Below are 16,683 nucleotides of genomic sequence, written 5' to 3' on the forward strand. Positions count from 1 at the left end.
ATTTGGAAACAGGGTCTTTGCAGGTGATCAAGTTAAGGTGAGGTCATTAGGGTGGGCCTAATCCGATATGACCAGTATTCTTATTAAAAAATAAAAAGGAAATGTGGACACCGAGACACACATGCCAAGGGCTTAGGATTCCCTCCCAGGAGCTGGGTAAAGCCCACGCCTCTCTTTGGATGAGGTTAATTCTTTACTATATGTATTGCCAGTCACTTGAGAAGTTGGGTTAGATGCCAGCAGAGTGGTCCCAGATATGTGTCCTTCATTCCTATGTTGTCCCGACCCTCAGGAGAGGGACAGATGCTCATCAACCCAGCCTCTGGGCAGTGCTGACCACGCTCTGCTCTTAGGGCAGGTCTGAGTCTGGAAGCTTCTTACAAGTGCTGCCTAAATCTTTTGCAGGCCCCTGAGCAAAATGAAAATGTGAGGTCCCTTTGACAAAAAAAAAAAGCAGGAGAAACCTTTTTCCTTTTTTCCATGGACAGTCTATCAGTCATGTTTTGTTTTTCTCTTAACATTAAAAAAAATTGTCTTAAAATACCCATAACATAAAATTTACCATTTTAACCATTTTTAAAATAGATTTATTATTTATTTATTTTTTGCTGCAATGGGTCTTAGTTGTGGCATGCGGGATCTTTCGTTGTAGTGCATGCGTTTCTCTCTCGTTGTGGCGTGGGCTCCAGAGCGCGTGGGTTCTGTAGTTGCAGCACTTGGGCTCTCTAGTTGCAGTGCACGAGCTTAGTTGCCCCATGGCACATGGGATCTTAGTTCCCCAACCAGGGATTGAACTGGCATCCCCTGCATCGCAAGATGGATTCTTAACCACTGGGCCACCAGGGAAGTCCCTGTTCATAGTGTTTATATTTGCTAGTTAACGTCCAATCCCTTGGGCTTGACTTGGGGGATGGGCAGTGCAGACACTCACAGGCACCCACTCAACTCAGCACACTCCAGACCCTCTCTGTGCCCAAATGGTGGGATGGGGGTGCGAGGGTGGGCCCAGAAGCTGTCTCCAGATCCAGGACGTCCCCGGATTGACCGCGTGTGATTCAAAGTTCCAATCCCCCCGGCATGCACTCCTTATCCATTAGACTTCACTTACAAAATGCAAACTCAAAGATAAAATTATTAAGAATTTCAAGATGGCAACCTCAGAGCATCAAACCCCAGGAGGGAAGCCCTTCTGAGCATGAAGCCGTGTGCAAATGTTCCACTTCGTACTGTGGAGCTGGGATCCTTGTGTGGACACATACACGGCCCCAAGACAGGCAGGGAGGTGAGTAGACTTTGGAGAGCCTGGGTGGGGGCACTGGGTTTGGGGTCACTCAAAAGTGAGGCAGGATTTGTGAGGTCATACCCTCCACTGCCTGCAGCCCCTGCGTGCAGTAGCTGTTTGCCTGGCAAATGAATGAATGAATGAATGAATGAATCCCTGCTTCCAGCACCTCACCTGGAGCCTTTCCCCGCCTGTTTCCTGGGAGAGCCCCGCTCCTGGCACCGCCCTCCCCCTAGGCTGACCCAGGGTGGCTGCTTCCTGGGGTCAGGGTTTAGAGCAGCCCCGTATCCTCTCTCTGCTCTGGTGCTTCCGTCTACGAAAGGAGAAGTCAGAAGAGATGTCTTCCAGACATTTGCAGTTCTGAGCTTCCTCTTTCACTCATCTGTGGATGGTAACTGCACCCCTCTCCCCCAGAAGCTTCCTGTTGGGGCTTCCTCCCCGGACAGACAGGCAGGTCCAGAAACTGGACAGTCCTGGAAACTCCTGGCCCCTTGGACATGGACAGGTTGCTGCTGCTGCTGCTGCCCCTGCTACGGGAGGGTGAGTGCGTGGATAGTGGGGCGAGCAGGGTCCCGGCCGGGACAGGGCTGGGGCTGGAGCTGCAGCTGAGCCTCTGTGTCCCCCCAGGGTCCCTGCAGCAGGATCCGTGGTACCAGCTGCAAGTGCAGGAATCGGTGACAGTGCAGGAGGGTTTGTGTGTCCTTGTGCCCTGCACCGTCTCCTATCCCTTGCTTGGCCAGACCGACTCTACACCCATTTATGGTGAATGGTTCCGGAAAGTGGATAGACCATCCCAAATGGACCTTCCCATGGCCACAAACAACCCGGGCAGGGGAGTAAAAAAGAAGAGAAAAATCCCATTCCACCTCCTCGGGGACCCTGGGGCGAACAACTGCTCCCTGGGCATCACAGATGCCCGGAAGGGGGACAGTGGAAACTATTATTTTCAGCTGATGAGAGGTGATGTGAAACATAGTTACAAAAATAACCTGCTCATTGTGAACGTGACAGGTACGGAAGGGTCCCCAGGAACAGATAACAGGGATGGGGGGAAGGACGGACCCCCCGTCCCTCCACCTCTAAGGGGGACATTGGCGCATGGTCACATCAGGGCTGGGCACACACAGGGGTCCCCTCTGCGGTCTGGCTTCTCCCTCTCTGCTCTCCAGCGCTGACACGGACCCCCGATATCTACATCAAGGAGCCCCTGGAGTCCGGCTCTAGCAGCCACGTGACGTGCTCCGTGCCAGGGGCCTGTGACCGGGCCACGCCGCCCACCATCTCCTGGACCGGGGCTGCCCTTCCCCCCCCGGGACTGGACTCGAAGGGGGCCTATAACTCCTCGGAGATCCTGCTCACCCCCGGCCCGCAGGACCACGGCACCAACCTCACCTGCCGGGTGACCTTCCACAGGGCTGGCGTGAGCACGGAGAGGACCATCATGCTCAACGTGTCCTGTGAGCGCGGAATCAGGATGGCGGGGTGCTCGCGGGGCGGGGAATCGGCGCCGGTGACCCGCAGGCCAGGGGCTGGGAGGGTCTGCCGGAAGGATGTAGGCCCTGTTCTGCTGTGCTTCCAGTTCTGTGCCTCCTGGGGTGTGGGGGGCGCGGAAGGGTCAGCTCTGACTCTCTTCCTCACTGCGTCTCTCTGCCCTAGACGCCCCCCAGAACCTGACCATCAGCATCTCCCGAGGAAATGGCACAGGTAGGAAGGGAGGGCTGTGGGGATACAGTGGGGATGGGAGAGACGGGAGAGCCCCCATTCACTCCTAGACAGATTGTTTTTTATTTACTATTCATTTCGTGCAAAGATGATTTGTCAAACATATGCAAATTATGAGGAAACACCATTAAAGGAAGACCCGGGGCTTCCCTGGTGGCGCAGTGGTTGAGAGTCCACCTGCCGATGCAGGGGACACGGGTTCGTGCCCCGATCTGGGAAGATCCCACATGCCGCGGAGCGGCTGGGCCCGTGAGCCATGGCCGCTGAGCCTGCGCGACGGGAGAGGCCACAGCAGTGAGAGGACCGTGTACCACAAAAAAAAAAAAAAAAAAGGAAGACCCGGGTGGTACTTACCACCCTGGGTAAGAACTGGAAGATCATCTCCACCTTTGGAGCACCCGATTTTAGCCCCTCCCTTCTGGCCTCGGAGAAAGCCACTACACTGAATTTTGTGTGATTCTTCTTTTTATTGATTTCATTTTACTTTATTTATTTAAAAAATATGTATTTCTTTATTTTTGGCTGCCTTGGGTCTTTGCTGCTGCACGCGGGCTTTCTCTAGTTGTGGCGAGAGGGGCCTGCTCTTCGTCTCGGTGCGCTGGCTTCTCTTGCTGCGGAGCACGGGCTCTAGGCGCGCGGGCTTCAGTAGTTGTGGCACGTGGGCTCAGTAATTGTGGCTGGCGTGCTCTAGAGCGCAGGCTTGCTAGTTGCGGCGCATGGGCTTAGTTGCTCCATGGTACTTGGGATCTTCCTGGACCAGGGCTTGAACCCGTGTCCCCTGCATTGGCAGGCGGATTCTTAACCACTGTCCACATTAGGACATTCACAATGTGGTGCAACTACCCAGCTCAACCTAATTCCAAAACTTTCCCATCACCCAGAAAGAAAGCCCTGTACCTGTTAAGTACTCAAGTCCTCTTCTCCCCTCTCTCCAGCCCCAGGCAACTACTCATCTACTTTCTGTCTCTGTGAATTTGCTATGAATTCTGGACATTTACAGAAATGGAATTATACCATATGTGGACTTTTGTGTCTGGCTTCTTTCACTTAATGTGATGTTTTCAAGGTTCATCCGCATTGTAGCGTTGATCAGAACTTCCCTCCTTTTTACGGCTGAATAATATTCCACTGTGTGGATGGACCACCATCTGTTTCTCCATCCATCTGCTGATGGGCATTTGGGTTGTTTCTACCTTGTGGCCGTTGTGAATGGTGCTTCTCTGAACATTCCTGGACAAGTAACTGTTTGAGTCCCTGATGTCAATTCTTTTGAGTCTGTACCTGGGAGTGGATTTTCTGTGGCAGAGCTGCCTTGACTTTGGTGTGGCAACATCTCATGATCTTGACTTTCACCCACAGTGCTTGGACCTGTAATGACCATGTCTCCTTGTCGACAGACCATTCCACTGCGGAACTTAGTTTTCCATTCCATTTTTGTTTTTGTTTTTCTCTTTTCCGTTTTACTTTTTTTTTTTTTTTTTTTTTGCGGTACGCGGGCCTCTCACTGTTGTGGCCTCTGCCGTTGCGGAGCACAGGCTCCGGACGCGCAGGCTCAGCGGCCATGGCTCACGGACCCAGCCGCTCCGCGGCATGTGGGATCGAACCCGTGTCCTCTGTATTGGCAGGCGGACTCTCAACCACTGTGCCACCAGGGAAGCCCTATCCATTCTACTTTTGACAAGCGTTTGAGTTCACTGATTTTAGTTTTCCTGGGAATGTCCCTTCAAACATTCCCCATTCCCTGGGCGAACAGAATAGCCTTTCTTTTGGGCAATACTTCTAAAGCTTGATTGAGCACACACATTTCTCAACGATCTTGTGACAATGAAGATTCTTACTCTGGAGGCCCAGCAAGGCCTGCAAATCTGCATTTCTAACCAGCTCCTGAAGGGTGCTGATCTCCTGGGTCACAGTCCCTACTCTGAGTTATGAGATTATAAGTCTTAGGGCCAGGAGCATAATTGTGGGGCCTTAGGGATGTATATATATATAATTTTTAAATTAATTAATTAATTTGGCTGTGCTGGGTCTTAGCTGTGGCATGCAGGATCTTTTTTTTTTTTTTTTTTAGTCATGGCATGCGGGCTCTAGTTCCCTGACCACAGATCAAACCTGGGCCCCCTGCCTTGGGAGCACGGAGTCTTAACCTCTGGACCACCAGGGAGGTCCCTCAGGGATGTCTATTATCGATGCCACTAGATGAGGCTATGACAGAATAGCTCTGGAGTGGCCACATGTTGCCCGGGACAAGAGGAATTTGTCACTTGGGGAGTCAGTGTGGGAGGGACTTCATCCTGGACACCTCTTCCTTCCTCTGTGAATTTTAGAATGCGAGATGTGAACGCCCTATTTATCCTGAGATAACCGGGGCAAAGGAGGTGAGGAGGTAGAGGCCAGGTCCTGAAGAGCCTTGAAGGATCTGGGACTTGAATTTTGGATACTTGAACGGCTAATGGTGAGCAGTTCAGGAAGGAAGGAGAGAAACGTGGATGAGGGCAAATGCCTCAGAGAAGTTAAGGGGCAACCCGTGTCCATCCACAGATGGACAGATGAACAAAACATGGTCTATTCGGACAATGGATGGGATTCAGCCATGAAAAGGAATGAGGCACTGATACACGTAGATGACCCTTGGAAACATCATGCTGAGGGGAAGAAGCTGGATATTTACACGCCATGGCCGGAAGAGACAAATCCATCGAGACAGAAATTAGTGGCTGCGTAGGGCTGGGGTGATGGGAGGATTGCGGGTGGTGGCTAAGGGGTGCAGAGTGTCGTGGGGGGTCATGAAAATGTTCTAAAATTGATTGCGGTGATAGTTATCGCATGACTTTTAGGTGATATGTAAATGGAGTTGCATGGTATGTGAATTATATCTCAATAAAGCTGCTTAAAAAACTACTTGTGGGATTCCTTCCCAACTTAAAAAAAAAAGTAGAAAGGAGAGAGACATAGAAACAGGGCTTCATAGCCTGGGCTCAGCTCTCTCTTTCTCTCTGTCTGTCTCTCTCTGTGTCTCTGTCTCTGTCTTTGTCTCTGTCTCTCTCTCTCTCCAGAGCTGAATTACCTGGGGAACGGCTCATCTCTTCCTGTCCTGGAAGGAGAATCTCTGCGCCTGGCCTGTGTCACCGACAGCAACCCCCCAGCCACACTGAGCTGGTCCCGGGGGAGCCGGACCCTGAGCCCCTCACATCCCTCGAACCCCGGGGTCCTGCAGGTGCCCCGGGTGGTGTCGGGCCATGAAGGCGAATTCACCTGCCTAGCTCAGCATCCTCAGGGCTCCCTGCGGACCTCCGTGCGTCTCTCCGTGCAGAGTGAGCTGGGAGGAGGGAGAACACCCAGGGAGAGGACACTCAGGTCCGGGGGAGGGGAGGGGCACGCTGATACTTCTCCTTCCCCACAGACGCCCCGCAGCTGCTGGGACCCTCTTGCTCCCAGGAGGAGGAGGGTCTGCACTGCGACTGTTCCTCCCGAGCCCAGCCGGCCCCCTCCCTGCGCTGGCGGCTGGGGGAGGGGCTGCTGGAGGGGAATTTCAGCAACGCCTCCTTCAAGGTCACCTCCAACTCGGCTGGGCCCTGGGCCAACAGCTCCCTGAGCCTCCGCGAGGGGCTCAGCTCTGGCCTCAGACTCGGCTGCGAGGCCCAGAACGTCCACGGGGCCCAGAGCGCCACTGTCCTGCTGCTGCCAGGTCAGGGGGCCTGTTGAGGGCAGAGGCTTAGGGGGAAAGGAGTCTCCATCCTTTGCAGATGGAGCTTGTGGGGAGAGGAGCCTGGACGGGAGGGGACGAGAGACAGGGGTGGGAGCAGAGTTCTGTTCTTTGGCTGGTTGGGGGCTGCAGAAGAGGAGAGCTCAAATTCTGTGGGAGGAAGGGGCACGAGGGTCCTGGGGCTTGGAGGGGAGTCACCCTACACCCCGATCATCTGCAGGGAAGCCCAAGCTTGGAGGAGAATTCATTCTGGGGGCCGTCGGAGGAGCTGGCATCGCTGGCCTGCTCAGTCTCTGTTCCTGCCTCATCTTCTTCACGTGAGTGTCATCTCTTGGGGGAGGGAGGCGAGTGCAGGGGGCGGGAAGGGGTCTGAGCCCTGGAGTCCCAGGCAGCCCCCCCTGGAGGAATCTGGGTGGTGCAGGGTTTTGGAGAACTGGGCCTTGAGTCAGGGAATCAGAGCAGGGTCTGTCCCCACCCCTCCATCCCAGCCATCCGTGAAGGGCGCCCGTTCTCATTATGAAGGTCAATAAGGTGAGGCGCACCCCCTACCCCCTGGCCTCGGTCAGCCCTTCTAGCCTCTTTTTTTGTTTTTCTTAAAAAATTTTTCTTATTTTTGGGCCACACCGTGTGGCACTTGGGATCTTAGTTCCCTGACCAGGGATCGAACCCATGCCCCCTGCAGTGGAAGCTTGGAGTCTTAACCACTGGGCTGCCAGGGAAGTCCCAGCCCTTCTAGCCTCTTAAGCAGGGAGGACAGTAGTCGCCCTCCAAGCTCAGAGTCAGCTGGGCTGCTGAAAGGTCCTGGCTTCCCCTTTCAGAGTGAAGACCTTCAGGAAGGCCCCCGGTGAGAAGGATGCGCCCTCCATGCTGGGTCCCACCTCCCAGGTGAGTGACGGGCGCTCTGTCCCTCGGGATTCCATCTGGCTATCTCCCCAGCATGGCCATGGCTGCAGTCCTCTTGATGACTTAAGACGCTCATCATGACCCACACAGGCTTTTCCTCTTGGACCCTATCAACACAGTCACCCAGCCCAGTGACCTGGGAGTCATCCTTCCCTCTGCTCTCTGTCTCCTCTCTCAGAGCCAAGGACCACCCAGCCATCTTACTGATTGTACTCAGTTCCAACTGGGCCCTCCCGACCCCTACCTCCTCCTTTCTCTCTGGACCGCTGACCCACTTTCCCCCCACTTCCTACCTCACCTCCCCAAGACAGGATGCCACAAGGCTCTCCCCAAAATAATTATTATCTACTATCAAGTTTGGGGGTCCCCAAGACAAGCTCAATTTCAATAACTCACCAGAAGGACTCACAAAACTCACTGAAAGCTTTTATACTCATGGTTATAGTATATCACAGGACAAGGATAGAGATTAAAATCAGCTAAGGAAAAAGGCACATGGGGCAGAGTCCGGGGTAGACCAGGCATGAGTACCCAGTTGCCTCTTTCAAGTGGAATTGTGCAGAAAGTGCTTAATTCTCCCAGCAATGATGTGTGATAACATGTATGGGCTATTGCCAGACAGGGAAGCACACCTGAGCCTTCACATCCAGAGTGTTTTTTCTTTTTTTTTTTTGGCCACACTGAGCAGCTTGTGGGATCTCAGTTCCCCGACCAGGCATCAAACTCATGTCCTTGCAGTGGAAATAAGGAGGCCTAACCACTGGACGGCCAAGAAATTCTCCCATACCCAGCATTTTTATTGGGAGTTGGTTACGTTGGCATGGCTGACTGCCCACATGGCTTAGTGTCCAGTGTCTGCAGAGGTGTGATACTGTGGGACCCAAAGCCCCCACCATCTGTCACATTGTTATACCATCGAGTGTGGGCCAAGACCCGGGTGAACACAGACACTCTCATCAGTCAGGATATTTCAAGGGCTTAGAGGTTCCCTCCCAGGGGCTGGGGCAAAGGGTCACATTTTCTTTGGGCAAGGTTAACCCTTTCTGGCACAACAAGATCCTTTGATTTTAGGGTTCATAATGCAATTGGGTGATTGTGTTTGCCTGAACCTCTGAAATGCTGAGTGGTCCCTGAAGGGCCATCCAGGTCTGAGCAAATCCCTGTCCTCACACCATCCATCCCATTTTTGTCCCATCTTAATTTGCAATTATATAGTAATATAATTGACTACTGCTTTAATGCCTGCTCCCCGCCATCCCCCCACCCCCACCCCAGCAAGTTGCAGGTCAGGAATGGTGTCTTCTTTGTTCCTCACTGAATATTCAGAGCCTGGCACCAGGGGAGCTCTTCCATAAGGCAGCACTGGAGTCAGAAAGATCTAACATACACCTTGGCCTTACCAATGACTAAATGTGTGATTTGGGGATATTTACTTAGCTTTGATTTCTCCACCTGATACATGGGGATAATAGTGTCTCCCAAGTAGACTGTTGTGAGGAATCCAGGAGACTGGCAACTAATTACTAAGGGCCAGGCATTATTACTCTCAAGCATTTGTTGAATGAATGAATGAATGAATGAATGGGGGCCTCAGCCAATGTCTGGAATGAATAGATGAAAGACTGAATGTTCAGTTTTCAGGTTTACTTATGGACCCCACTTGCTCTCTTCCAGCCCTGTTATCCTAGTATGACCCCCTTCTTTCCCTCCACTCAGGGTTACCAGCATGAGTGTCCTCCAGGCAGCCCCCGGGACCTCCCCCTACCAGTGGTGGCCGCCCCCACTTCTGGGGTGGAACGGGAGCTCCATTACGCCTCCCTCAGTTTCTACATGCTGAGGCCCTGGGAGCCTCAGGACCAGGAGGCCGCCAGCACCACCGAATATGCTGAGATCAAGATCCATAAATGAGGATGCCCAGCTCTGGAGACCTCCCCCGACCAGAGCTCCCCAAAGACTCTCGGCTGGGCTGTCGTTGGGCTGCATCGCATCCCTCTGCCCCACCTGCCCCTCCCCCTCCCCCTCCCCTCCACAGGGACCCACCCCTGGGGCACTTCCTCCTCCCCACACATTGTATACTGGCCTCTCTCTGAGCCTGCTTCCTGGAAACTCAATTTGTATATTTTCTCAGACAAAAAAAATCATTCGCTGATTATCTGAAATCAATGATTCAAGGGTACCTCTTGAATTTTGTGTCCTTGATATTTTGGTTCTCCTTAAGTTTCTGGTTTTGCAGAATCTGCTTATAAAATTCCTTGCACTTCCAGTCTGTGTCCCTTTACATTGTAATATAGTTTTTACGGGGGTCACATCCAACTGATTTTGTTCTTTTTTCCATTGAGTGTCCATTTAATTTTTTCCATTGTTTCCATTCATGAGGAAACATGCCCAACAAGAGCATTATGGGCCAAGATAGGGAATGTGTTTTGGGCATAAAGTTAATAACTTCATGCTGATGACTGTTCTTCAAATTGGAGGTGTTGAAGCATGTAATTCCATCTTTCATAGCGGATTTTGCTTTGCCATTTTTCAGGGTCATGTTGCATCTCTTGATCAATGACCTTTAAAAATGGTGTCCACCGACAAAACAAGAGCATGGTTCCCACTTTTTACCCCTTTCCTCAACATGACACAAGATGGTTCCATGTGCTCTCATGCTGGCAGAGTATTTGGTAACATCTGTGTAAGAGGATCACATTCTCCAAGACATGTAGTCTTTTTGAAAATATCATCGTGGGAATGCCACAGTAATTACCCACTTCAAGTCAGAATTTCTTCTCACAGATGTTGAAAACAAACAGATGGTTACCAAAGAGGAAAGGAGGCAGGGAGGGATAAATTAGGAGTTTGGGCTGAACAGATACACACTACTATATATAAAAGAGATAAACAACAAGGACCTACTGCATAGCTCAGGGAACCATATTCATTATCTTGTAATAACTAATAAGGGAAAAAAAATCTGAAAAAGAATCTATATGTATATATGTATAACTGAATTACTTTGCTGTACACCTGAAACTAACACAACATTGTAAATCAACTATACTTCAAATTTAAAAAAAAATTTCTTTTCCTGTTCTAAGTCATGTCTCTTTTAAGAATAGCCTTGACACTTAAAGAAATTTTCCATCAATTCTTTAAACAACAGAGCACTTAACATTGTTTTCTGTTCTTTTTATATATTGATTTTTGGCTGCCTTGGGTCTTGGTTGCTGCGCGCAGGCTTTCTCTAGTTGCGGCGAGCGGGGGCTACTCTTCATTGCGGTGCGACAGCTTCTCATTGCGGTAGCTTCTCCTGTTGTGGAGCACGGGCTCTAGATGCGCGGGCTTCAGTAGTTGTGGCACGCGGGCTCAGTAGTTTTGGCTTGCGTGCTCTAGAGCACAGGCTCAGTAGTTGTGGTGCACGGGCTTAGTTGCTTCGCGGTATGTGGGATCTTCCTGGGCCAGGGCTCGAACCCGTGTCCCCTGCATTGGCAGGCGGATTCTTAACCACTGCGCCACCAGGGAAGTCCTCTGTTCTTTTAATTTGCATAATTCTATGGCTAAACAAACCCTGGAAATTATAAGTAAGCAATGAAACATGCTTACCCCCATGGATTATTTCATTATTTTTATTTTGGCCGTGCCGTGTGGCTTGTGGGATCTTAGTTTCCCAACCAGGGATTGAACCCGGACTCTCAACAGTGAAAGCACCGATTCCTAACCACTGGACTGCCAGGGAATTCCCATGGATTATTATTATCTTCTTCTATAAATTTTATTTATTTATTTATTTATTTATTACTTTTGGCTGCACTGGGTCTTTGTTGCTGCGCACAGGCTTTATTTAGTTGCGGCGAGCGGGGGCTACTCTTCGCTGCGGTGCGCGGGCTGCTCATCGCGGTGGCTCCTCTTGTTGCGGAGCACGGGCTCTAGGCGCGGGGGCTTCAGTAGTTGCAGCACGCGGGCTGCAACTAGAGAAAGCCCACCCAGCAATGAAGACCCAACGCAGCCAAAAATAAATAAAATAAGTTAAAAAAATAAATAAACTAATAGCAATTCAGTTTAAAAAATATATCATCTACGTTTCACAACGTAGATGTGAAACATCTACATCTCACAACGTAGATGTGAAACATTTCACAAACACCCAACATAATTTGCATTTGTAGACTCTCCACCAAAGCAGTAAAAATTTCCCCATTAACTTCCAACTGGGTGTTAAAAATAAGACAACAGGCCCAAAATGGAGTTGCTTATGCTAAGCCCCACGTCACCAAACAGAGACTCCATGACAGTGTTGGCTCTTCCAGAAATGGCATCTTAAACCATCAATCAGGAATCATCTGATCAGAATTAGTTAAGCAATGTGCCTGACAGACCCCTGCAGTCCCCTGAAGAAAAGCAAGTTTGCAATAAGCAACCTGCTTTTTTTGCCTAGTAGAACTTTCTTTCTTTTTTTTTTGTGCGGTACGCGGGCCTCTCACTGCTGCAGCCTCTCCCGCCGCAGAGCACAGGCTCCGGACGCGCATGTTCAGTGGCCATGGCCCACGGGCCCAGCTGCTCCGCAGCACATGGGATCCTCCCAGACCGGGGCATGAACCTGCGTCCCCTGCATCGGCAGGCGGACTCTCAACCACTGCGCCACCAGGGAAGCCCAGCAGAACTTTCTTGTTCCTGCTTCCTTCTGCCTCTAAAAAGTCTTTCAACATCTGTTCTATCTGCTCGACAGGATGCTGCTCAGTTCAGGAATCACTGAACAGAGCCGATTAGATCTGTAAAAGGTACTCAGCTGAATTTTAACATCCATAAGGAAGTCTCTGCAAACACTTGCCATCGTTTCTGAGGTCTCATCCGGAAGGAATTTTACTTGCAATAGCCTTAGAAGCAATCCTTTTTCATAAGAAAAATATTTCACAAGGGAAGGGAAGTGATTTGTCCTTCCCAGCTGCCTACTGGGCGGCCCCTCTTGGAGATGAAACCCCACACCTTGTTAGGGAACCACTGACCGAAACTGCCCGCCTTTGCTAAGCACAATAATAACCGCTTGCATGAGTTGTCTCATGACAGGAGGTCCTGATAAACAATACGGTGCTTGCGGGAGAATTCAGGAGGGGCCAAAACGAGGGAGGAGACGCCAGTCGGTAATATGTCCTGCCAACCTCCCACAAATCCTCATGCTAGAATCCATCTTGGCGGAGATGCGTGCACCACCAGGAAGGACCCTGAATCAGCCCAAATATGGGCACAAGCAAGATGCTTGGCCAGAAACAACCCGGAAACTAACCCCATCACCATAAACCTTGAGACCGCGAGCCACGTGGCAGAGCCGTTCTCCGGGGTTCCCTTACCCTGCTGCTCTCCGCCGGGGCGCCCCTTCCCAATGAAGTCTCTTGCTTTGTCAGCACACGTGTCTCCTTGGACAATTCATTTCTGAGTGTTAGACCTCACTCTCGGGCCCTGGAAGGGGACCCCTTCCGGTAACAACTTGAGTTTACTGAAGGCTCAGAGGTGCCCTGCAGTAAAAATTATTTTAAAACGCACACCCCCAGCACCACAAATGTCTCATTAACCTTGAGCCAGGGTTTCATTTTGGGGCAGAGGTGGGAGGGAGGGGACAGAGGACAGGTTCCAGCCACTGTCGGCCACATGGTGGCCTGTGAGTCACTTCCACTCCCCTGGGCCCTGTGATTCTCATCTAATGCCGATGACCACACTCTCCTCTTTCAGAGGTTGGGGGATGAGCTACCAAAACCTGGGCTCTGGAGACAGATTAAAGCGGGCTCATTGACAGGGAGGGAAATTGCCCACCTTCTCGCTGCTCTGCCACGACGGACATGGGACTCTCCCATTGTCTGAGCAGCGCTGGGTCTCGCTGCCTTTGCTCGCTCGGAGAGAAGGGTGGAGGACAGGGGGCTGCCGGACTTTGATGCTGGACTGGCCAAGTGCACCGAGGGCAGGATGACGGGAGGGGCAGGTGTTGACTATGACCGTCCCTCTTGCCTGATCTGGGGCCCTGAAGGGTGGCTGACGTCTCTTTTGTGGACTCATAAACACAGAGGGGCTGTAAGTAGGAGACTTTCTGATGGGTTTTCTCTCTCCTTAAGGACTACCTCCTTCTGGAAAGGATTATACACACTTCCTTTCAGCCAGGAAACGATCATCAGTCTGCCAATCTCCTTTCCTCTCCTGAGCAGGGAGAGAATCAGGGCGTCTCAGAGCAGTTTCTTCCCCCATCCAGCCTCTGATTCTCCCCATCTCAAAGCAGGGTGGATGGTGTAAGATATCCAAGGTCCAATTCGGGGAGGCGGGTTTATCCCCTCCTCCTCCTTAGCCTCTCCCAGTCTAATCATTGGCCACGTGCTGCCGGCCAGCCTGCCTCTGACATCTCTCCCCAGGCCCTCCTTTCCTCTAACTACCCTCCCACAGCTTCCTCCCTGGTCCCTCTGAGTCCAGGCTCCCCCCAAAGGTGCCCTCCTGTCCCGAGGCCTCTCCCTCTCCATCACAGCCCGAGCTTTGTCTTCAGAGTGCCAATCACCACGTGAAGTCGCCTCCTTGAACACCGTCTCCTCCCGCTTGACTGTAGGCTCCGTCAGCTCAAGGACCTTGGCAGGTGTGTTTGGTTCATCTGGATCCTCTGTGCAGCATGATGCATGTCATTCAGCATGTGCTCAAGAAACGCTTGCTGAATATTTCTCGAATGAAAGGAAGGGTGAATGTATGGAAGAGAAGAAGGGTAAGTGGATGGGAGAATGAGTAGTAAATGAATGGATGGATGAAAGGGTGAGTGGATGGAGGGATGGATGGACAAGTATATGGAGGGATGGATGGAGGGAGGGATGGATGGAGGGATGGATGGAGGGATGGATAGATAAGTGAAAGAATGGATGGATGAGTGTCTGCCTGAAAGTGTGAATAGATGTATGAAAGAGTAGATGGCTGGGTGAAAGCTTGAAGGGATGGGTGGGTGGGAGAAAAAAAAATGAGCTAAAGTTTTCCAAAAGGAACTTCTTTTGCAGACACTCAACCCTCCAAGCTCCAATGAAACCATTTATTGCTACAGCATAGTGGTGCCAATGGCAGCGTCCTTACTGAGAGGACCAGCCCAACCCCCGTCTGTGAACTGGGGGTCTTCTCGGTCCAAAACGCCAGTAGCTGGTGGGAGACAACGGCTGAAGGGAGGGATGGTCAAAGGAGGGAGTTCACAGTATCTGAGCCTAATTTCCGGGTTCCCTGAGGCTGATCTAGACGGATGATCTAAAGAAGTGGCAGGAATGCACATTCGAGGGATCTTTCTAGAAGCTTGTCTGTGATTCTATAGCAGTCCTTGAGTCACATATCTTCTTTTTTTTTTTTCTATTTCAAACTGCAGGCTGAAAGTTCTAGAAGACGATAAAAATGGCTGTCAGTGTCATTCATTCAAAGAGCACCCTTTAAGCCCCTACTGTGTGATAGGGGCTTTCTACTTTCTGGGGATGCGAGATACCACCACGAACAAGAGGAACAAGAAGACTTTGCTGGGCTTACAATCTGGAGGAGAAGCGTGGAGACACGACAGATTAAACACGTTTCCCTCCAGAAGGCGACAAGGGGAGGCCTCGGGATCTGAGAGGCAGTGATGAGAAGGAGCCGGTCATGCAAACCGAAGGGGAGGGGCTTCCCTGGTGGCGCAGTGGTTAAGAATCCACCTGCCAGTGCAGGGGACACGGGTTTGAGCGCTGGTCTCGGAAGATCCCACATGCTGCGGAGCAACTAAGCCCGTGCACCACAACTACTGAGCCTGTGCTCTACAGTCCGCAACACAACTACTGAGCCCGTGTGCCACAACTACTGAAGCCTGCGCTCTACAGCCCGCGTGCCACAACTGAGCCTGTGAGCCACAACTACTGAAGCCCGTGTGCCTAGAGCCCGTGCTCCGCAACAAGAGAAGCCACCGCAATGAGAAGCCCGCACACCGCAAGGAAGAGTAGCCCCCGCTCTCCACAACTAGAGAACGCGCACAGCAACGAAGACCCAACGCAGCCAAAAATAATAAATAAATTAATTAATTAAAAAAGAAGGGGAAAATCGTCACAGACCATGCGAATGGCAAGTGCAAAGGTCCTGAGGTAGGATTGAGCTTGGCCTGGCCTAGAATCTGAGGGGTGGTTGGGCGCTCGGGCCAAGGCAGAGGCAAGATGATCCTCAAGTTACTCCAAAGTCCCCGGGCTCCTTAAGGAGCATCTCTTCATTAAGTTCCTAACCAAGGGACAAACTTGGCAGTGAGTAAGTGGTCCCCAGAGAGTGAGCTGTAGTGATCCTGAAAGGGGCTGTTCGGTCTTTAGCTTTTAAATTTCCATGGTACTGGGGGTGGGGGACAGGGAGGTACTGTAAGACAGGCCAGCACTGACGGGAAGGCTGGACTCACCCACTCGGTAAATATGGGTGGAATATTTATGAGCCAGGCCAGTGATGTGAGTGGGAAGCACAGAGATGCAGAAACAGACGTGACCCGGCCCTCCCGGAGCTCACCGCCAGCAGGTGACCAAACTCTGGGGGGTCCGGGCAGAGGCAGAGCCCCGGAGGAGAGGGCTAGAAGAGACTTAGCAGCCGCCTGCAGGGACAGGGCTGGGGGCAGAGAGGGGTGTGGGAGGACCCAGAGGTCTCTCAGGACAGCTGGGGGTTGGGGGGACAGAGACCGGGAGGGTGGCAAGCTGGGTGGAGGTCGCGCCTTCACTTTTGGAGAGTGTCTGTGACTAAGGCAGGGAGCCTGCTAGGTTACTGAGCAAACAAACAACCTGGCATTTTTGGAGTGCTCTGCACCCAGGCACTGTGTGAAGAGCCGGACACACGTGCTACCTCGTGGTTTCAGCTCTGGGATGTGAGGAAGGGTTGCAGGGCTGAAGAAGCACCTGTCGTCAAGGTGGCAAGAGAAGACCACACTGTGGGAGCCAGGCTGCCACCCACAAGGATGCTCCTCGAGACGCACGCGGGCCTGCTTCCTCGGCCACGGCGCTGCTGGTAGCAGGCGGCCTGTGTGTCGCACAACAGGGGGCAGCATCCCCGGCCTCGACCCCTGAGATGCCAGCAGCACCTCTCCTCAGGCGTGAGC

At 51.9% G+C, this 16,683-nt stretch overlaps 2 protein-coding genes across 15 annotated transcripts in view; one reads left to right on the forward strand and one right to left on the reverse strand.

Annotated features, from left to right (window-relative positions):
- Positions 1-16,683, reverse strand: part of VRK3 (VRK serine/threonine kinase 3) — a 69,944-nt gene that overhangs the window by 12,490 nt on the left and 40,771 nt on the right. For 3 of the 13 annotated variants that reach the window (XM_033845306.2, XM_033845298.2, XM_073796658.1), the window contains one exon: positions 14,630-14,974. The exons of the other annotated variants lie outside the window; for them this stretch is intronic. In XM_033845306.2, the coding sequence (XP_033701197.1) occupies positions 14,949-14,974 (26 nt within the window). In that variant the 3' untranslated portion in view covers positions 14,630-14,948. Of the gene's footprint in view, positions 1-14,629; positions 14,975-16,683 lie in introns of those variants that run through there. 13 annotated transcript variants of the gene reach the window in all.
- SIGLEC11 (sialic acid binding Ig like lectin 11) lies at positions 1,681-9,876 on the forward strand. 2 transcript variants are annotated; one of them, XM_033845296.2, is made up of 9 exons: positions 1,681-1,822; positions 1,910-2,293; positions 2,410-2,739; positions 2,939-2,986; positions 6,061-6,318; positions 6,408-6,692; positions 6,931-7,027; positions 7,529-7,595; positions 9,330-9,876. In XM_033845296.2, the coding sequence occupies exons 1-9, from the start codon at positions 1,780-1,782 to the stop codon at positions 9,519-9,521; spliced, it is 1,704 nt and encodes a 567-aa protein (XP_033701187.1). In that variant the 5' UTR covers positions 1,681-1,779; the 3' UTR covers positions 9,522-9,876. The 2 variants fall into 2 exon arrangements, with proteins under 2 accessions (XP_033701187.1, XP_033701188.1); XM_033845297.2 differs by having other exon boundaries at positions 1,683-1,822; positions 2,452-2,739.

The sequence above is a fragment of the Tursiops truncatus genome, chromosome 19, assembly GCF_011762595.2.
Source record: "Tursiops truncatus isolate mTurTru1 chromosome 19, mTurTru1.mat.Y, whole genome shotgun sequence".
Lineage (NCBI taxonomy): Eukaryota > Metazoa > Chordata > Mammalia > Artiodactyla > Delphinidae > Tursiops > Tursiops truncatus.

Excerpts from the sequence above, each read along its gene's own strand:
- SIGLEC11 (XM_033845296.2), top strand. The coding sequence starts at position 1,780 with ATGGACAGGTTGCTGCTGCTGCTGCTGCCCCTGCTACGGGAGG. Across the intron at positions 2,740-2,938 it reads CATCATGCTCAACGTGTCCT|ACGCCCCCCAGAACCTGACC; the intron begins GTGAGCGCGGAA and ends TCTCTGCCCTAG. Across the intron at positions 7,596-9,329 it reads TGCTGGGTCCCACCTCCCAG|GGTTACCAGCATGAGTGTCC; the intron begins GTGAGTGACGGG and ends CCCTCCACTCAG.